This window comes from Musa acuminata, chromosome BXJ2-4, assembly GCF_036884655.1.
Source record: "Musa acuminata AAA Group cultivar baxijiao chromosome BXJ2-4, Cavendish_Baxijiao_AAA, whole genome shotgun sequence".
Classification (NCBI taxonomy): Eukaryota; Viridiplantae; Streptophyta; class Magnoliopsida; order Zingiberales; family Musaceae; genus Musa; species Musa acuminata.
In genome coordinates, this window is record NC_088341.1 from 306,894 (window position 1) to 329,449 (window position 22,556).

Sequence of the window (22,556 nt, forward strand, 5' to 3'; positions counted from 1 at the left end):
CAATGAGAAACACACACACACACACACACATGTAATAATGACTCAAAAAAATTACACCTGAATGTGTAAAACAAACAGAAAAAACACAAAAGTGACAATGTAAATTAAAGATTACATATGCAAAGTAACAATATATAATTTTGTAAGTCATAGTGTGGATGAAAACATAATCCCTGCCAAGCTATTTAATAATAGAGTCTGAAAGGTGAAAAATTGAAATCGTTGATCACTGCCGCTTTGAAGAAGGAAGCAAGCAATCATACATCCGCCCCATTCTTGAAGTAACAGTAAGCTTGTATATGGTTTTCAAATCCGGCTTAGCTAAGTCCACAATATCCTGTCGCAGGCTGCAAAGGGGAAAAACAAAAAAGAAAAAAGAAAAGATCGTTTGCACTAATTAATTCCATCAACATATGCAATAAGACATTTGAAGAAAACACCACTAACCTTATCCACTCGCCGGTTTCCCTTGCATGACTTTCCACTGCCTTGTACAGGTGATCAAGACTACACAACACCAATCCATACAAGCATCGAGCATCATCCTCCTATTTAATTAAAAGTTGTGGGGTATTAAATACGTGATCCATGTTTCTTTGGTTAATATAAAGTTACCAAGTGGAATGACTAGAATTTTAACAGTGCAACAACCGACAGTTTTTCTATGTTTCATACACAACGGGTGAAACATTCATTCTCCTTCAAAGAATATGTGCAACTTCTAGTGGAATAGTGAAAAAAATCATCTAATAGTCATGTTTTAGCAAAACAAAACCACAGTTCATCTTTTAGAGATAAAAAAATGATTTTTGGCCAAAAGCATCTTCTGAAGATTAGCTCTTGTAACAAGGAGCCATAATTTTCATGTATCTTTTGAGCTGCATTTAGAATATGTATATATCCTTGACTTTGGCATACCCTGGCAAATGTTTATTAAAACCACTATTACTTCAAATTTTTAATCAAAATTTCCATCCTTCACTTATAAGACTCACCAAAGCATCACAAAAACACATACTGCCAGTTAACAAAGCCAGCTTGCAACTATGCTAGTATCAAGGATCTGATTCTGAAAGTTTTTCAGTTTTGGCATAATTTATTGGAAGACTATAGAATCTTGGGGCCAGTAGGTTTAGACATGATGTGGGCTCATCCGGCCCACTCACAAACAGAAATCTGGTATCAGGACAATAATGATGAACAGCTGCAAACAGCATCAAGTTTGAGGAGCTTATATTCTCCTAATACTTAAAACCAGTTGATAGGTACTAAAAGAGGGTAACAGGTATCAGGTCTCGACCTAACAAGCAACAACAATCTCAAACCAAATAAACTGAATTACACAAAAGACGAAAGCATTAAAAAACACTTGTATATCTTAACGGAAAGTGAACTTCAAATTTTTCACCAATATAAATAATTTGCAAAATATGTTCAATTGTACCTTCCCTTCATCCATGCAAGTCTGGAACTGCACCAGTCTTTTCTCAACTTCAACAACAAGAAGCCGCCTTTTCCTGCGAGCAACTCTCCCTCTGCCTTCTGCACCTTTATCCTGATATTATCTACAGTAATTAGAATTCAAGTGGGCTACCAACAACTTTAGCAATGCAATTCACTATTAGGTTAGCTTTATAAGAAAGATTAAATAAAAATGCACATTGGAAACAAGAAAAAATTATCAAATGAGCATGCACAAAAATTATCTGATTGGCCAGTCAAGGAAAGCAACTTCTGAAGCCAACAAGCTAAAGGGAACAAAGACACACTGATTGATACAAAGGAGCATTAAGTGTCTCTCCATCCTGCATCAAATACCTAACCACATCATGACCCGCTCTTATTGCCCCACCTTTTGCTAAAAGCTGTTTTCCATTGAATCTCCAATCAACCAAACTTAAGTGTGACCTCTTTAAATCAATCTCTCCAAAAATAGTAGTGCCCTATGTTTCTGAATAGATGAAACAATATAAGCAGATACCTGCATCAAGGCTTTCATGTTGGCATGGCTCAAACATTTCCCTTTTTTATATTGCAGTAGAACCAAAATAAGCCAAAGAATTTGCCAGATGCATTGACTCCTCATTTTAGATGCATGGAGAAGATATCCAAATCTGTGCTAAGGAATTTCTATATGCTGTTTTAGATTCTGTTTAAATATTGCAATGAAATCCATGTTACTGTTGGAAGAGATTGTTTCATCATGATTTTCAAGGACCAAGCAGTTATAGTTTTCAATTAACTGTAGACACACTAGACAATGGAGAACTTAGTTCCAACCTATTGAAAAAAAAAAATTAGAAAATATTTTGAATACACCACATTTTTAGTACTTCTATTTGATAGCTATAGAGGTTGTTTTTAGGCTTTTCTGAGAAGCTGAGGCTCATAAAGCTAGCACTTTGAAGCCTTGTTATGCCTTGTCATGCCATGTGTACCATGACTTGGAAAATTACCATCCAGATCCTTAGTTCTAAATAAAATAGACAAAATATATAACAACTGTTCTCTAGTTTTTTCTTCGTCCTCTCAAAATCATGCCCTAGCTTTTCAGATTTGGCTTGAGAACAGATATCAACTGAAAAAGAATCAAAGAGCCAATCCTGAATAATCTAATTAGGAATTTAGGATATTATTTTTTTATTGTAACAATTTTGTAGCACACATCCAAGCCATTCCATCTTCCATTTAATATCACATGCCACAAAAGACCAAGAGGTTGAAAGAGAATATTTGAAATTTTGAATTTCATAATTCGGTCCCGGATCATCAATACAAAGGTCCAGCAACTACTGTAAAAATAGATTTTGACTGCCCTAGTTTGCATATCTTGCCACTCATCTCTCAAAGTCCATTTCTACAAAAGAGACTTCCAGTTTGCTTTTTCCTTCATTAGCAAAAGCGTTCATTTTTCTTTTCTTTTTCTTATTGCATTTGTATTTTTTGCTTAGCTCCACCATGGTTTATGATTACTGAGAATCTTTGAAACACAGCATCCTGATCGACCAACTAAATGAGAGAGTTGAGGTCAATTGAAGAAAGAACCTTCAATCATCACCTTCAAGCGTTCATTAGAGCTTTGATACATATTTGTTTTAGACTTCTTTTCCAAATGTGCAATCTAATCAGCTGCTCCAACTTCATCACTTACAGCTCTACTATTCATCGATGATTAACAACAACCATGTCTCAGCAGTTTTTACTTTAAAAGCACATATTAATCTTAACACAAGGTAGTTTCTAGAAAGTTGAAACTTTAGGCTAGGTGCCTATCTTTATAACACGTTCCTATATGAAATGTCAAGGTTCCCTCAAAAACACAGCCAATATCATATTTAAACAGAATGAAAGAACCAACTGAAAATATTGAAAAAATACCCAAAAGATAATGTCATAGATGTGCAAGAATTTCACAAATTATAACAAAGTTTTCATCATAATTCAACTAAAATATAAGAACTTTGCAAACCATAATAAAGATCTAACAATTATATGTGCCTACCTGAATAACCCATGCCCGTACCAACACAAGCAGAAGAAGAGAAAGAAAAAAGGCTGGTAGAGCAGCTAGAATAGCAAAATTTATTTCATTTGCCTTAAGAATCTGATTCAGCTCAAGCATTGCTCTGTATAAAAAAAAAAAATTCTTTAGTGCAGTCAGAAGACTCAGAACAACATATAATAATATATTTTTATTGAAACATCCAAATGAAAATGATTCAACTTACGTCTCAAGATCCAGCTTCAACTTTTGAATCTGTAATTCCACAGAGTTAATATGCAATAGCATCAAGATCAGTCATAGCATCTATTTTAAGATAAGGGAGAAAAGAACCTGAATAAGCATTGCTCGAGCAAGCTCTCCACTCAAGAGATTTTGAAGCGGGTGCATCACCTCTTTCTCATATCTGCACTAACACATCTACTAGTTATCTGGATGTATATAGAGGAAACTATTAACAACTTAAAAAAGGGAATAATCTCAGTTCAAGCCTGCAATAATTAAATGAGCACAAGTGTGAAAAAGTACCATTTCCTATGGAAAATAAAAGAAAGCCCTCATCGGAAATAATCAATTATTAGTTTCCTGAAAAGGTGATGCAAAAAAATTTACTTCTTTTTAACGAAGGTATACAATTGTTACAATCATAGAATACTTCTAGTTAATACAAACAAATCATCAGACAACTAAATTATAATGTTCTTATGGTTTCAAGCAAGGTCTTCAATTTCGAATAATACTGCCCATACCGGGTGGTATTATATATATATATATATATATATATATATATATATATATATATATATATATATATATATAGGCGATATCACAGATTTTTTTTACTTTTATATATAAATATATATATATAAGATTATATTTATATATATATATATATATATATATATATATATATATATATATATATATATATATATATATATATATATATATATATATATATATATATATATATATATATATATATATATGTGACGTCGCCTCACGTGGGGAGAAGAGAGGTGACGCCGTCGAAAATTATATATATATATCAATGGTATACCGAGCGGTATACAATACCGTATCGTACCGAACGAATGTCAAAACTCCGGTACGGTACGATATTTCAATCCTTGGTTTCAAGTACCAATCAGTATGATGCATACCATCCAGTATTTACCGGTCCATGCTTGGACCGGTATCGAACCATATGTTCCAATAAAGATCAGCATTTAAAATCTTAATATTTTATGTGGTTTATAACTAGGTGGCATGGATCAATATGTCACCACATTGATCTAGTAGATTACTAAAACTAGTATCAGATCGAGATTTATAACCTTGAATGGTACACTAACATATCAATTATCAAGAAGCATCTTTCTGACAATTCAACAAGTCGAAGTAATTAACTTATACAGGTATTAATGGATGTGAAAAAAATCATAATAATTGTGAATTTAAGCAAAGATTGTTGTGCCGACCTGTACCGCTTGGTACAGACGATATGTATCGGTTCAATAAGATATTGGTACACAGACCGCCCTCTAGTGGGCAATATTGTCACATGACCCCTTATTGGGTGATACGGGGTCTATACCCGGTGGTAACAGTCGAAATCAGAACATTACGGATCAAAGGCCAAGATTACCCTATTTCAAATGGTCAAATTGACCGTTTGAGGCTTAGAAAATAGTTTTTAAACCCTTTCCTCCCTCTTTCAACTCATTTCACTTTCTCAATCAACTCTCTTAAATTCTTTTTCACTCATATCTCTCCCTCATTCTTACATTTTTACTCTCCTAAACTCAACAAGACTATGATTTGTAGATTGGATCAAATCTAGGAGGTTAATTTGCGAGGCTTAAGAGGAAGTTCACTCTAATCAAAGGGTATATATTCTCTTTCTAGATTTTTATTGATTTATGAGATGATTAAGCCTATTCTGTGTGATTAATGACTCAATGTCCAATATGTTATTTGATATGCTTTTGATGGTAGAATAGTATTAATTAGGAAATAATTAAGGTATTTAATGTTACGATTAGTGTGTTTAATATTGATTTTTTTAAAATTACACTTAATAGATCAAATATTTATATTTCAAGCATATTAAGGCGATTTATATGTTTGTAATGGTATAATAGGTTTAATTAGGTTTTAATTAAGTTTTTTTTTAATACTATGATTAGTGGTTTTAATGATGATTTAATCAAAATTTAATCAATATGGGGTCAATTCAAAGTCTTTAATACCTATTAGAGTGTTTGACATGTTTATAACGGTAAAAGAGGACTAATGAGAGATTAATTAACTATGATGATATTGAAAATTATTGGGTCAATTAAATGTCTTTAATGTTTATTAGAGTGCTTGGCATATTTATAGTGATAAAAGAGAAATAATTAGTGAGTAATTAACTATGTTAATGATGTGATTTGTTTATCTAATGATGATTTCATCGTAATTTAACCTATATTGGATCAAAATTACATATTTAATACTTTTTAGGATGTTTGACATATTTATAGTGATAAAATAAAGCTAATTAGAGTTTAATTAAGTTTTTTATTACTGTAATTAGTATATTCAATGATATTGAGTTAATTCTACGTATTTAATGTCAAATAGGTTGATTGACATATTTATAGTGACAAAATGGGGTTCATTACGACATTACGTGTAATTGCACTTTATTATTTTAAATTAGGACTAATCGCAACTAGCTTATTTGATTTAATTTTTCTAGGAACATAGCACCAAAGGAACAGGCACATGAGAACGCTCGGGATCATGCCTGAAAGATGGACAGGAACCATCATCATTGACAATACATTTATTGTGACTACATCAGCAAGGGTGGAGGAATCACCTAGGTCAAGATGCATTTGGCCAGTGGGTATCTGATGTTGCAAAATGCAAGAAGGTTCCTTGACGGAGGTCCGTAAATCATTTCAAAACCAGTTATAACAGACAATAGAAGATACAATAAAAAAAGCAGGCAAGAGCTGAGGAAGAATACTATAGGGCTACGTAAGAATCAATGTATGATGACAATGAGGGTCGCGACGATAAAATCAACTTGGATATCAAAGCTGGTATTCGTGCATCACTAGAGCATCAGTATATCTACAAGGAAGCAATGAGGCATCGATGACCTGACTCACGATGAGAGCATAGCGGTAGCGGTGGCGGAGGGAGTAGATTTGCGTCACAAGGAATCCAAAGGTCGATCAACATGAGGCAGCCAACTACCCCTCCTCAGTTAAGTCGAATTGGTAGCATGAGGTAGGATGGAATCCATGGTTTTATAAGAGGACTTGATAGGAGGTCCGCACCAGATATTATTGATATTGATCCGCAAGCCTATCCTTTATATACAGCAAAACAGATACGGATTGACGATGCATATACAAAAGAAAAGAAGCGGGATATTGGGAAGGCAATTGCAAAATGATTCCAAATTAAAAAGCATCAACCACAAAAGCAATTGGATACATTGTGAAAAAATGGTAGAAGGGAACGATCATTGTGAGATTCCATCATATTATGTAAAGATCAATAGTTCAGAAAAAGAAAGTAACAGAAGCATGTGTAAATAAACAAAATACGTAACATTATTTCTGTCCTTGAAGGCTGAAGCAAACATATTTGCACATGCACGAGAAAGTCAATGTAGAAAATGGTCATCACTTGTCATCAGAGAGTGGGTGAAGAGTAAATACTGTATAAAACAGCTTTAGGTATGTTTAAGAATTGTAATTTTTACCTGGCCATGACCATTTCCAGCATTTCCTGATCTGGAATATTCTCTGGTAGCTTTCGACCTTTTGTTTGCTCACAGAAAGCCAACAACATCCTGGAAATTCACCAAAAGTCACTAAGAGTCCAGCAGCCAATAAGGTGAGCATCAACCAAGAATTACAATTTTGGTTCCATTGTCAAACCAGCTGAAAAAATGAAATAAAGAGAAGATCCCACACAACGCAGATTCTAATGGTTGTCCATGTAATTATATTGAAAATTCACTGGAAATTTACCTTTTCCACCAAAACACTAACAATTGGAAGGGGAACAAAGGCCACACAAAATCAGAAAGTTGATTAAATTGCTGACTTGTGGTATCAGACTATCAGTTATATACATAGATCACAAAGAAATAGTAGAACTTAACCTGTGTAAAGAATCGGCAGTCAACTGCACCTCTTCTATTTCCATCACGCCTTTATGTCTCCTCCTAAATGTTTCAAAAAGTTCATCTCTGATGGAAATAAGCTGAAAATTGCAGACTGAAAATCAGATAAAAATCATAATTAACTTGATTTAGCATAAACAGTCTATGCATTCAATCTGTGCAATAGTTATAATGACTCGGGCCTGATGGGCTAACTGGCCTATCAACTTCGTTTAGTCTAAACCACTGACCAAAATGCTTAACCTAAAGTTGATAATAGTACACTCATCAAACCCTTATAAGTCAATCTTAGTCTTGCCCACTTTCGATGTGGGACTAATCAGGGATGTTACAATCACCCCCACTCAAAGGCTTGACGTCCTCGTCAAGCCCCAACATAACCCAGATCAGGCCCTAGCATAGTGCATGTGAGGCGCAGCTCAGTGGTGGCTTCACGCCGTGACGAGTCCTCTGACTCCGTCTACGAGTAGCCCTTTCCTACTCGAGCCCCCTCACCATGCCCAAATGCTAGGTCGGCTCCGATACCAAATATAATGACTCGGGCCTGATGGGCTAACTGGCCTATCAACTTCGTTTAGTCTAAACCACTGACCAAAATGCTTAAGCTGAAGTTGATAATAGTACACTCATCAAACCCTTATAAGTCAATCTTAGTCTTGCCCACTTTCGATGTGGGACTAATCAGGGATGTTACAATAGTATACAGCATCAACTAAAAAAACAGAAGGTAAGAACTGAGAAGTTTCCATGAGTCATAAACTTAACTATCACCATTACATTTGATAAGAACTCTTTAAGCAAGACATAAAAAGCTTCAGCTCATTAAACCAATACTCCAAAATCTAGGCCTGAAAGCTACATCAAAGATTTTTTCATAGGGCATGGTTCCTGCTTGAAACATGCTGTCTCCACCCATGAAGCATAAGCCCATAGGTCTGCAAGCCATGAAGCATAAGCCCACAGGTCATACTTACAGAATCACTTAAAAATGCAAGAGACATTATATGGTTTCCTTTTTTTTCTTTTGAGGCAAAAGTAGCACCACTGCAGTCTTATTCATTAAGTACAGTAAAAAGGATGAGAAAAGAGAGAAAGTGAGGGAGAGAAAGAAAGGTGAGGAACAAAATAAAAGTAACTAAATATGCGTTGAATCTTCAATCCCAAAAAACATCAAAGTCCACTGCCTAAAAGTCACCAAGGCAACCTTGAAGATTCTATTGTTCCTCTCCTTCCACATGGTTCAACAGAGGAAAACAAGCCCATCTTCAAACTCCTCCATTTAGCTAGGAATAACTCTTATGCCACGAAAACCAAGTTTGTCAAACCTGGATATTGCTGAGGGAAATCAAAGCTTAAATTAATAAAGGAAGCCTTTTCGGCAGCTTATGTTGTGAGCCAATTTAGATTGCTTGTGCTTGTTAAAATTAATTGGAAGACTTGCAAGTTTAGAACAACAAAGAGCGACCTCCTTTCTTCAGCCAAAAATGGGTCAACATGCAGTATGCAAAATGATAATTTGAAGAACAGGCCATTAATTAAACCAAGTTCGTTCAGTAAATGAAGTGATCTAGTAAGAACATCCACTGCCAAGATGAATAGCATTGGATAGAGGGAGGAAGTTACCCTGTCACAGGCCTCATTTGGGTGATAAATAACAAGTAACAGAGTCATCGATGGAGATCATTGGTGATTGACAAAGAACTTTGATCCAACTACATCACCAGCAGCTAAACCCTTAAGCTTTAAACATGTTAAACATGAAGTCCCAAAAAAGCTTATCACGTGTGTGCTAAATTTCTAGTTTAAAAATAAGTAGGAGAGTCAACCAAGGAATTTAATTTTGGGTGCCGGACAGTCCAAGACTATACCAGTATGGATCCAGCCCATAGCCAAACGAATACCAATCCAACCCATGCTGAGTACCAACACAAGGTACACCAATGTGTACCAGAGGAGACGGAAAAGAAGAGGAGGAGAAGAGGAGACAAGGCAGGAGGAGAGGAGAGAAACGAATACCAATATGGATCCAGCCCATAGCCAAACGAATACCAATCCAACCCATGCTGAGTACCAACACAAGGTACACCAATGTGTACCAGAGGAGACGGAAAAGAAGAGGAGGAGAAGAGGAGACAAGGCAGGAGGAGAGGAGAGAAAGGAGGAGAACCAAGAGGCAAGCTAGTGAGTAGCATCAAGAAGTTGAGGCGTCAATATTTGAGAAGTCAAATAGACCGCATGCAAAGCCCTAACTGCTGGCAATCCACATCCATATTCATGCCCAGATTGACAAATGCTAATTGATATGAATCAGTCCGAACAAAATTGTGTTCCTTGCTGTCAATAAATTTAGTCCATTTGTGTTCATCGTTAGATTTGTATCAATTTAGGTTTATATGTAAAAGTATTCAATTTAACGCAAATATTTAATAATTTTTTTTTTTCAAATGGATCACATCATGCCATTCTCAGATTAATTGGGATCATGACATACTACTTTAGGTTTCCTAAAAAATGTTATCCCTTATCAATGTCAACTCTGGGTCATGTTATCTTGTCCTGTTTAAAATTGATATTCTTCTATCAAATGGCTCATGAAGAAATCAGTGATGCTGCTTCACTTGAAGAATGATAATCAGACCAGGTGGATAAGGAGATTAGTCTGGCGAACATAATGAAAAGAACCTTTGTGAAGATCGTCAAGATTCAGTTCAATAATCTAATAGGTTAAGTGAAGTCCATTAGAGGCACTTCCATATTGGGCATTAGTGATGACTTGATTAGTATCTTAGTAGAATTTGATTTAGCATTGAAATTTTAAAGACTGGCAAAATCCTCCATTACTTGGTCCTAGAGATCTTGTAATGATATCAAAAAATCATTTTGACTCAGGGCCTTTTCTCAGCCTAAAGATCACTTAAAATAGGAAAAAAGAAGAGATGGCAAAAGAAACCAAGATGATAAAACAGAAACTATAATAACTTCTGCAAGTGAGCTGTCATGATAACAAAAGAAGGCTTAACCAAAATTACTTGGAGGAATTCATATAGGCCCCACATCTCCAATCAAATAGACAAGAAGCTAAGATCATGGTTAAGGACAGCTGAACATCTTGGCTCTGCTTGTCACATACCATGAATAGTTTAACAGCCTCATCATGTAACCTCTAAAACTGAGGGAACCGAGGTGAAATGACAACACCACTGGATCTTGGACCAATAACTCCCTTTATTATAAATGGTGAAGAAAGGGTTTCTACGGTTGTCAAAGCTCAAGGGTACGAGGATCCTTACCGGCAGTGATCCTTCATTCCACTAGTAGATGTTTGCTTCTTTTCACATGGAACTTCTAAAAATGTGTTAATGGACTAGTGGGAACAGTTGGAGATCTTGCTTCTTCAAGCTCTTCCATTGGAATTCCTCCTAAGGTGAAGGAGAATTGATCTTGTCAAAACAACCAGTTGATCTAACAGCGTACTAGTGTAGAGGAAAAGAAACTTGAAAAGGTATTAAGGCAGAGATATTCTTGATAGCTACAGTAAAGTTGAGGCACATCATAACATGTCTCATCTTAATTAGATGAGAACCTTGGAGTTAAGTTAAGGCCATTATTGGTCAGCTTTGGTCCACTGACTTGAGCTATTGCAGCAATGGTTAGTTCAAATTCCAAAGAGCATGGTTGAAGATAGGATTGTCTTCGTATTCACACTCAAGAAAGCACCAAGTTTGACTCAACCAGATCATGTTGGCTAGCACTGAGAAGTAAAAACAGTATTAAATAAAAAATTTATGCAGCATACTGGTTGTTCAACATGATCCTTCAGAAATCCAGTTGCAGATTCCTTTGCTTCACAGATCCAATTGTCTATGTCAGAGCTTCCCGTCAAACTACTATGCCGCAAGAGCCACACTGAACATAGTGACAGGCCAACTGCACCGCAGGTGTAATGTAACCAATATAATGTCAATCTCTTTGGTTTTTGACATGTGGAAAGCTGACAAGCACAAATTCAAAAAACAATTGTTACACATGACAACATAATGAAAATAGTAAGAATGATGGAACAAAAAATTATAACCCAAAAATGAATACTTCTCTGAAAGACATCTACCATATTATATGCTCATCTACCATCATTGTTTTCCGAGCACCAACTTCTGTGGTAGAAGTGTGGAAGTATTATTAGGATATTGTATTTTGTATGTGGCTGAAGTCAAATGTACTTTCTGATTCATTCACTGTTTAGTATATTTAAAACAATAATTTTAAACAAGTTTCGCCGAATAGGCCAATTTCATTCTGATCCAGGATCTGAAGTGGCCATTCTCAAACCTGAGTTAGCTCAATGGACACTGATCAAAATCAGAAAGTCTAGGTCAGGAATTGCTGATTTGGGCCTGTTACAACTGATATAATACTGTTGCAAGAAGTAAAAGAGACTTAAAGAAGTGGTGATGCTAGTAATAGCAGTCACACCTCCATCGGAGGCAGCCAACTATGCCGAAGGAAAGAAAGCAGAAACAAGAGAAAAGGTCTGACCTTTTTCTCCACTGCTCTGCCACTGCTTGCCTGTGCCTCTTACTGGATGCATATGTGTGTGCATATATATGTGTGTGAGTGTATATATAGAGAGATAGAGAGGGAGAAAAAGAGCGATCATGGGACTATGGTTTACTTTGCTTTGAGGGGTTTTCTGTAATTTTGTTTTGTACTACGATGTCAGCATGTTTTTGAAAATTATAGATATTATAGATGTTACATCTAAATATTTTTTCAGTCAATCTATCCCAAATTCTTCACCAATCTATCTAATCCAATAAACCATGGTTGATGAAGAAAAATGACACTTTAGAGATTGTTGGTCTCCACATATCTTTAGTTGAGAAATATGGTTGTTAGACCAATCAGAGACAATAGATAACTGACTAGTGACTGACAATGGTTGGTAATTGTCTGACAAAACATTATCCTGCCTTACCACCAAAAGACCATGAGATTGATAAAGTCAGCCATTAATCATCTGAAATTTATAAGTTTGTCTGATGGCCAGTAATATGGATCCCAAACAAATAAATACTCGATGAGCTCTAGCTTCCTATGGATTGACAATTATTGATCTCAATTATTGGTTTATTGTCAGTTATGATCACCGGTTATTGGTAAATTAGACAACTAATAGAATGTTAGTTATTGAATGCCACCCACCTAACATCATTTTGTTGACTGATTGTCAAACATTACAAGATCATAAAAAATTTTTCATCTTTTAACAATAATGTATCATCAACCACAAGATGTTTGACAGTCGATCATTGTCGTTCCTGAGCCAGCCATTCACTAGTTATCATAACCAACAAATGATATTCAATCATCGGCTATCCAGTGATCTCCAATAGCTGGATACCTAAAATCAAGGTTTACAATACCATCCACTATGGTAGAGTATGGGCATCATTTACCAGTCCAACAGCCTATCGATATGTGAACCATGGTAAATCAAATGATACACTCGGTTCAAGACCTTTACCACTTGCTACACCCTATACATGACTTGTACTAAAGTCTGACACTAGGCCATTTCTTTTTTGATGTTTTTTCAACTTTTTTATAGAATTTTGACGGTCAGGCCTGATACTAGGCAGCATTTTTTTTTTCAACTTCTCAGTACACCGGTAGAGAACCAGTCCAAGCTCTGACCGTTACACTAATGGTATACAAAATTGCGAACCTTACTCAAAAGTCAAAAGTCAAAAGTCAAAACTACAAGTCAGTTTTGTAACCACAGCCCACAGTCATTTGGCTAACCTCCATAACATCAGCTCACCATAGTTCAAGGTCATTGAGGATATTATTTATAAAGGCGTGTCAATTTGGGCACAAGGGACTTTTGGATTGAGTTGAAATGAACCACACTATCATCGTTAATCGGCAAAACACCCTAAAGAAACAATTTCTGATATAGGTCATATAATAAAAGGAATTTTTAAAGCACATTGGAAATGGCAACTGATAGATAACATGAAGTCCATAACAATCAGCAGGTGGAATTCACAAGCATTTGAAATATTCATGTTTGGCATCATATTTGTAGATAGAACAATGGTGAGTTACTATCTTTTCTTTAAAATATTTCAAAAAAATGGCAAGGTATGTGGAGATCTATATTTTTCAACCACATGCCCCAACCCCCCTACCCAAAAAAAAAAGAATAAAATTATTTCTTTTTTTTTCTTCTTAAGGAAGAATAGGGAGATCTATATCTTTTGAGGTTTGGTACATTTGCTCCATTCATCTATCAGTAGGAGGTGGCGGTAGCACTCCCCAGCAACATGGACTAATTGGATTCCAAAATCATAGTGCTCTTGGATATTCAAGATGTTTGCACCTAGGTGCACAGAGAAGCCCAAATAAAGGATCCTTATTTCCATGATTTTGTGTGCAAAGCAAGTGCACCATCACAACTTGATAGTAACTTCTTTTGCTATTTGTCAATGGGATGGATAAAGCATAACCACCCATTAAGATGACCCCATTTCTGGATTACACCTTAGATTGACATCACAAAAATGATTTCTACAGCTATTTTGAATCTTCAAGTTCTAGATTCTTGCCTAACCAGACAATTAAAAGTAATTCATAATAGCTTTCTTGGGGTCAAAACTGTTCATCAATTAACCAATTCACAAAAGCAGACATAAAAAAGCTCTCACTCAAAGACTCAGTTAATATTCTCTTCTCCTTTTTGACAAAATATGATCAATTGAATGTATGAAATTTCTTAAATTCCGCCCTCCTAATACATTAAATAAAGTGCAGCAAATGATATCATTATCATCATCCATAATTGCATATTACAAAAAGACAAAGTGCAAACAGACCAAAAAATTAAAAGAAAATTGACAGCATTTACCAAGATCAACGATATCTGCCCAGAAACAAAACTAAACCACGAGTCCTTATTAAGAGTCTAAGAGTCTACTTACAATGAAAGATAAATATGATTCTAATCTCTGGATATTCTGATAAATCAGATCTGTAGTATCCCTTATATTAGTCTCCGTCCACTGAGATATTTCAAGGTCCACCTCAGGTATTTTCTCGAAGTGAAGTATATATGAGCCGTTCTGATCCACAGAGGACTTGTCACTCTTCCATAATCACATAAAGCATGAAGAGAAAAGAAAGCAACATAAGTCTTATGTATACTAATTTCCTATTTTATGTTAAAAGATTTAAATTAAAAATTTTCTATTTTATTAGACTGACATTATGAACTACAAGCAGTTCATGTGCTTGGGAAATGGAAGCTTCTAGTTTTACGAAAAGGCTATTTATGGACAGCAGCACAAAAGGCAGTGACTTGTCAGCATCTTCAATCAACGTTCCACCATACTTGTTAACTTCCAAATAAACCTACAAGAATAGGTAAACATGTAGAATTAATAACACCTAGAGTAAAAGACACTAGGAAGATTCACAACAAAATCTTATCATCACTTCAATCATCTAGTCTAGAAGTAGAAAGATACGCAATAGATAATACAACAATAATAAAACAAATATATGATGCAGGGAAACCTGTGCAAGAAAATCGGCGAGGCAGCGCCTTAGAATGGTCAAACTAGCAATTTTGTGAGATATTGTATTGGAAGCAGCATGAGATAGATGCTGAAATGGAGCGCCACCGGGGCCAAGTCTGCTTATCATTTCATAAGCACCATCAATAAAGGCCAATGGTCCTCTTTCAAAGATCATGAAATAAATCTTCCGAGCATTTGTTCCCTAAGGACAACAGACATAGCATTTTCATTAACAAAAAAAAAGAGTGAATGTCTCGTGTTTACTGCTGAATAACTCTTCCTCAAACATATATAGCAAGTAACACTGAGACAATAAATAAATTAACACAACAACACCTCAGCTCGAGATTGCCAAAAGTGCAAACTTTTCTGAACATTATGCAAATTGCATAATACATATTCCATAATGTCTTCTAACATAATGGACGCTCTTGATGCTCTGGCTGCAATTCTGCAATATGGAGTTTCAAACTGGTTAGCCAACTAATAGTTTGTTACTGTTTCTTATGAAAATGTGACTACAGCAGAGTATTAATTCGAATAGAACATCAGAAAATTAATGCAACATAGCAGGCAAGATAGTAAACCGGGCTTTAAACTAATCTACCATGATTATTTCAAAGATTATTTTCGTTTTGGCATGTTGTTTCTAGATTATTGAGAAGTAAGGCTAAAATCATGGTTTCTGAAATCCACCGATCCTCAACCAGGTTGGTATTACCAGTCGGCTCTCTAAATGCCTGAACAAATTGATTGGACCAGAAGGAGGACCAATGTCGAGAATTCCGATCAGATCCTATCGCTTCTAAATAGATGATACCACGGAGTCAAAGAAGTGCGAACAAACAAAGCATAGAGAATAATAGTAGTTGTGGAAATATTAACAATCAAAATGGTTTGACCAGAGGAAGAAATGATATAACACATTGTTATGATCCCTTTATTTTTTGAGCTTTTGAATAATATTTATTGAGTCTGTTTAGTTCACTTAGAGTCGAATAGAGGTTTATTTAATATTTATTTATTATTAAGAGGCCAAGTCCTAGTGGACTCCGGGTGAGGGATGTAATTGTTTCTTTTCGGCAAGCAATGAAATATTATTCAGTCTTTTGACAAACCCTAGGAGGCTGATCCCCTCGAAGTGATCAAGGAGGTCAATCCCCTCGAAGTGATATCCCCTTTTCTCCTCTTGTTTCAATGATAAAACCCTGGGGTCTTATCATTTAGTATCAGAGCAGCGATCCTCGACGTTCTCGTTGCAATTCCTTACAACACTTCGCCGCAATTATCATCATCTAAAAAAAAAAAGTGAGAAGAGTGAGAAAGGGTCGTCGCAGCCACATTCACGAGCGAGGCTTCGCCCCTGCTTTCGGCCAGTGACCACTGTCGCCGCTGCTCTCCGGCCAGCGACCACCACCGCTGCTGTTTCCCAGCCAGCACCTCTCTCTCTCTCTCTCTCTCTCTCTCTCTCTCTCTCTCATTGTGCTGCAACTGCCCTCCAGCCGCTCACACCCCAACCCACTCGAGTGAGAAAGGGGCGCCTCATCCCACCTTCCACCGTAGTCATCCTTAGGGAGCCTTCGCCAGAGATAACGCTGCTAGCGTCCCGTCCCGTCGCAACCCCGCGACTACTTCCCGACCAGAGTCCACCGCCACCCGCCTCCCCTTGGGTCGCAGCCGCTCGAACATCCCTCTTCGCGGCAACCAAAACAGGGCAACCATGACCGTCGCAGCCCCCCCCCCCCCCCCCCCCGCCCCCTCCTCATCGCTCCTAGCCTTGGCGACCATCACTTCCTCTCCTCCATCGGCATTGACAACAGAGCATCCTCTGTTGCTATAGCCGCTAGACCCTCCACTGCCTGTCGACCTTTATCAACGCCACCGCAGCCACCCAGCCTTCAACCCGCACGCAGCCTCCCATCCCTCCTCAACCAGCAACCTCCCCTCGTTGTGCCGCAGCCTCGACGACCACCACTTCCTCTCCTCCACCGGCATCGACAACAGAGCATCCTCTACTGCCGCAATCGTCGGACCCTTCGCTGCCTCTCAACCTTTGTCAACGTCGCAACAACCGCCTAGCCTTCAACTTCCCAGCCCTCAGCCAACAACCTCCCCTCCTCGTTGCACCGCAGTCGCCCTCCAACCACGCACACCCATCCTGCTTCCCGACCAGCGGACCACCACCGACGCTACTCCCCAACCACGCCACCACTGCTGCCTCTTAACCTCGGCAGCAACCTCCCCTCCTCGCGGCGTTTGAAACAGGGCAACTTTGCATCTTCTGTCGCAGTAGTCGGTCACCACAGTTTCCTCCCCTTCGCTATTGCTTCCCGACCAGCGACCACCGCCGCCGCTGCTCCCAGCCAGCGACTACCCCCCTCGTTCCGCTGCAGCCGCCCTCTAGCAACACACGCAGCGATCACAGCACTACCCTCGACGTCCGCTTCCTCGGTAGCTTCGCATCGACAGTGATGATGCCCTTGACTAGACATCAGAAACAAGAACTGGGGATTACAGATTTGCAGTCTTACGCAATGACTACCGATAACTCAGTGAAAGCACAAATTGAAGCATTGGAAACTAGAATTGAGAATCGGCTACAAGAAACCCTTCACGATTTCAAAAAGAGCTTATTGGAGCACTTTAGCATGTTTCAACAAGATGGGAGCTCAAGTTTTATGTTGAACAGATCTGAAGATACAGGAAAAGAGCCCCAAGTTTATGACACAAGTTACCTACGCATTAAGGTAGAATTTCCAAGATGGGAAGATGGGGATCTGACCAGTTGGATCTCTAGGGCAGAAATTTTTTTTCGCTTTCACAGAACCCCAAAAGAATCCAAGGTAGAAATAACCTCAATCCAGCTAGATAGAGATGCAATCCAATAGTATGATTGGTATGAAACTTACCACGGAGTTCCCTCGTGGAAGCAGTTTAAGAGAGGGCTTTTTGTTCGTTTTGGACCATCTGAATATGAGAATGTTGATAGACAGCTTGTCAAAATTCGTCAAATTTCTACAATATTAGAATATCAGAGCAGGTTTAAACGATTGTCAATTCAAGCCAGAGATTGGTCTGAACAACAACTGGTGGGTACATTCATCGGACTTAATCCAGATATCCGGTGTGAAGTTAAGGCTCGTCAACCCCGTACTATGATCGCTGCGATATCATTTGCACGTTTACGATGAGGAAAAAATCAACAGGGAAAATCGTCGAAACAGAAGTGACAACAAACAGATGATCAGCAAGCCACCCGCCTCATCTCTTCCCAGCCGGAACCCTAACACCCAAAGGCTAACCCGAGAAGAACTCAAGGAAAGATCAGCGAAGGGTCTATGCTGGCACTGTGACAAAAAGTGGGGTAGGGAGCACAGATATAAACAAGGGCAACTTCTGATGATTGAATCAATTGGGGAGAAATCAGAAGCTAACAATGTGGACTCCGATCATGAAGGTATGGATTCTGATGACGATGTTGGACCTATCATACATACAGTGCATGCATTAGCCGGCTACTCTAACCCGTAAACTATGAAAGTTGGAGGAACTTTGGAACATCAGCATGTTATAGTTTTGATTGATATTAATAGCACTAACAATTTTATGGATAGTACGACTGCTAACCGATTGGCTTACCACATTGAAGACTGTAACAAATTTGAAGTAAAAGTCGTCGATGGACGGATTTTAACCTATGCAAGCAAGTGCTCAAAGATTAAACTTACTTTGCAGGGCCAAGAGTTGCTTGTGGACTTCTTTTTAGTTTTTACTACCCTTAGAAGACTTCGAAATGGTGCTTGGAATTGAATGACTATCAACCTTGGGTGATGTTTCGTGGAATTTTTCTAAACTAATCATAAAGTTTTTTATTAATGGAAAGCAAGTGATCCTAATGGGAAGACGTGGAAGTAAGGTCACAACTGTCACTAGCCATCGGATGGAGAGGGTTTTTCAAAAGACTGCAACACTGAAAGGCCGACCTATTGCTTACACTATCAAGAAGTGGAAACCGTACTTACTTGATCAACGGGTTGTGATGCGCCGCAGATATCCTGTAACTGAAGTGCTCAAAGAGAAACTCCCCGAGTTTGATGTTACTCAGCCTTAAGGACAAGACTGATTTGAAGGGGGAGGAATTGTTAGAATCTTTTTATTTTCTGAACTTTTGAATAATATTTATTAAGTCTGTTTAGTTCAATTAGAGTCGGATAGAAGTTATTAAGAGTCCAAGTCCTGGTGGACTCTAGGTAGAACTCTATAAATATGGATGGATATAACTGTTTCTTTTCGACAAGCAATGAAATATTATTCGGTCTTTTGACAAGCCCTAGGAGGTCGATCCCCTCGAAGTGATAATGTCGATCCCCTCGAAGTAATCATCCCTTTTTCTCTCCAACCCTAGGCTCTTATCACACATCAAAGATGTTAGAGAGGAAGCATGGAAGAAAACAAGGGTTTAAGTCCTCTAAAGGACCATGACCAACTGATTGGATGGCAAGGATGATCTGGCTATCAAAATTCCGTGTTCTGCAGTCCACCTCATCTTCCCTTGCTCACCAGAAGAAAGAGACACACGAGAAAGAGGGTACAGCATATCCTGTTTCTTGAATGCGGGAAAGAAGAAGGGGAAGAACTCACGAAGAAGACATGGTGGCGTTGGAATGCAGCGGAAGCGGAAGACCGGACCTCCGTCTGCAATGGCGGTGAGCCGGCGTGCCACGCCGGAAGATGTGGGACATCTTGGCGAGGAGAGACGAGTTGAGAGAGGGCAGACGGTCCCGCAACGTCCTCCAGATCCGGCTGGTGTAGCAAGCGACGAGGGACCTCGAGCCGATGGCATCGGAGACAGTGGAAGGGCCGGACGTAGGACTCTCGACCGGCGACGACGCCATGGCTAAAGGTTCCTCGCTGACGAATGAGTTCGAGGCTCAAGCGAGGCATAAATCAGCGAATCGCCATTACATAGTAATTTGGACCGGGCCGGACCGGACATGGAGACACGGCCCAATGAGACGGCTTGTGAGCCGAAACAGACCCATGTTATTTATTTTTTTATTTATTTACTTTATTTTTATTTAATATTATAATTATGTTTTACCGTGACAAAATAAAACAGTAAATAATAATAATAATAATAATAATAATAACAAATACGTGGTGAATTCAATCCAAAGGCTTTTGTCCTTTAGCCAATCTTAATTCATGATCTTCAAGTCAAAGTTCCTTTCTTATAGGAATAGGTGAATTCTTTTCTAGAAAAAAAAAGTATTATTTACAATCCTCCACTCTCCAACACGAGGAAATCAAAACATGTAATTCTAGGAAAATCCATTCAGTCCAAAAATGTTTAGCCTCATTCTAGGAAATTAGTGGTTTCCCTCGCATAGTTAGTCTGTCAGTTACCTTCTCTTTACACATAGGATATGGATAGGTGAATTCTTATGAATTCATTCTACAAAAAAATCAGACATGTTAATTTTTCATCATCTTGGCTCGAGCAAAAATGAAGGGAATGAAATTTATTTTTCATATAAATCCCCACGTATATCATACTGAATGACTCCATGTAAGAAAACATTTATAACTGTTCATTGTAAATAATTCAGTTCTTAGGCTTCTAAATTTGATCCTAATTTTATATTTGAATTACGTCACAACATGTTTTGTACTCCGACTTAAATTATTAGAGTGATAATAGATAATGTGAAATAAATATAAGAAAAAGAGGGTTTTGGGCGTGGAGAGAGAACCTTCGATCGGTGTGTGTTAGGCATTCTGCACGCAGCCACCATAAGAATTCGATTCCTTGTCCATGCGACTCTCGTGGGACTACCGCATTCCGCAGCTGCAAAGGCATTTTAACAAACACAAGGTAGACACAGAACTAGTAAACTGACACAACAAAAGACCCCTTTCCTAATCTTCTCGCATGCTCACGAACCTGAAGGCTTCATTCTCTCCCCCTTCCTTCCACATGCTAAACCTTAGTCATCCACCACTAGTCGCCCAGCAAGAAAGGAGAGCCCAACTCCACTACCACCTGGTTGGCCACAAGTTGTCCATGCTTTTTTGCTGTAACGGGTTAAGAAATTGAGTCCACTGCAATCCAAGCCTCAGAACATACTCAACACCTGGAGTGATTTAAGCTCCATGATCTTCGACAGCAGAATGTGCAGTAGCTGCATGATCTTTGGGCTGCTGCCATTGATGCTGACCTTCACTACAAGAGTTATCTTCTGCTGCAATCTATGTCGCCAATGGACATACGTGATGAAGAGAGCTTCGAAACGCACGCTTCACCCCAGGCATGAACCGAACCAGGTCTGGGTCCAGAACCGCCGGTCCGGGTCCGGTTCGTTCCTTTTTTTTATGTTTTACTTTTAATTAGAAATAATATAAAGCAGCAAATAATTTTTCTAATTTTTTATAATATTTTCACACACGTAATACCATAGAAAAAATTTGATCAATCCATAATATATATATATATATAATAATAATAATTTGTTCAGTTATACGTAATTAAAATTAGAACCGAACAGTTCAGACTTATTATTGTTTGGTTTCGATTCCGATCCGATTTGATTGACGGTCAAATTTTGATTTTGAGTAGTTGAATCAGATCCAAATCGTCCAAATCCCAATTCCAGGTTACTGAAGCTACAGAAAGAAAGGTTGCTGTATACTATGAATCTGTCATCAGTGTTGTCGAACACTCCGAGATTTGAAGATACCAACCAGTATGAGAACGTTTTTGCAGGTCCCACAAGAATCTGCAACTTGGTGTTTTGGATGTGATCATGTGCCAAACAATGGGGAGCATGACAAGCCCAGCTTCCTCAAAGCTGTTAGGTTTGTGCTGTGTCGGTCACTTTTTGAGCTGCAGAGCATCTACTTCCTGTCATATTTTAATATGCTCTCGTTTCCTGGTTCTATATTTTTTATTTGGATGACAAAGATTTAAAAGAATTATAAAAGGATTACAGAATAATTATAAGAATTATAAGTGTGATCTAATCCAAAATATTTATCAGTGTTATCAATATATATATATATTTATCAATGTCACCATGCACAGTGGATTCTCCTCGACCCATCGAGGGGTCACGGCGTGCGTTGCACGTGCGGAGGTGATCGGCAACGCCTACGGAAACGCACAGATTGACAAGTTTTTATGACGTATGTGCAGTACACCCCAAAGGTTCGTGTACATGCGCCGAGAACGGCGAACCTTATCCTCGGCAAACTTCGGCCGTCGATTCTTACCATCCAACGGTCCTGA

General features: G+C 38.1%; 1 protein-coding gene across 3 annotated transcripts; it reads right to left on the reverse strand.

The window, feature by feature from the left end:
* Positions 1-3: 3 nt before the first annotated feature.
* LOC135609340 (protein DGS1, mitochondrial-like) lies at positions 4-21,501 on the reverse strand. Of its 3 annotated transcripts, XM_065102483.1 has the most exons (15): positions 21,216-21,501; positions 21,025-21,119; positions 15,608-15,722; positions 15,270-15,473; positions 14,958-15,104; positions 14,675-14,839; positions 11,491-11,685; positions 7,674-7,774; positions 7,269-7,358; positions 3,836-3,908; positions 3,729-3,757; positions 3,503-3,626; positions 1,445-1,555; positions 448-548; positions 4-347 (listed from the first exon to the last, which is right to left on the reverse strand). In XM_065102483.1, the coding sequence occupies exons 3-15, from the start codon at positions 15,689-15,691 to the stop codon at positions 227-229; spliced, it is 1,545 nt and encodes a 514-aa protein (XP_064958555.1). In that variant the 5' UTR covers positions 15,692-15,722; positions 21,025-21,119; positions 21,216-21,501; the 3' UTR covers positions 4-226. The 3 variants fall into 3 exon arrangements, with proteins under 3 accessions (XP_064958555.1, XP_064958554.1, XP_064958552.1); XM_065102482.1 differs by lacking the exon at positions 21,216-21,501 and having other exon boundaries at positions 21,025-21,182; XM_065102480.1 differs by lacking the exons at positions 21,025-21,119; positions 21,216-21,501 and adding an exon at positions 19,913-20,192.
* Between the last annotated feature and the right edge of the window lie 1,055 nt (positions 21,502-22,556).

Bases quoted from the DNA above. Each gene is read 5' to 3' on its own strand.
- LOC135609340 (XM_065102480.1), bottom strand. From the start codon at position 20,166: ATGGCGTCGTCGCCGGTCGAGAGTCCTACGTCCGGCCCTTCCACTGTC. The intron at 15,474-15,607 runs GTGTTGTTGTGT...TGTTGTCCTTAG, and splicing joins TTTGGCAATCTCGAGCTGAG to GGAACAAATGCTCGGAAGAT. The intron at 7,359-7,673 runs GTTAAGTTCTAC...GTGAATTTCCAG, and splicing joins ACTGCCGATTCTTTACACAG to GATGTTGTTGGCTTTCTGTG.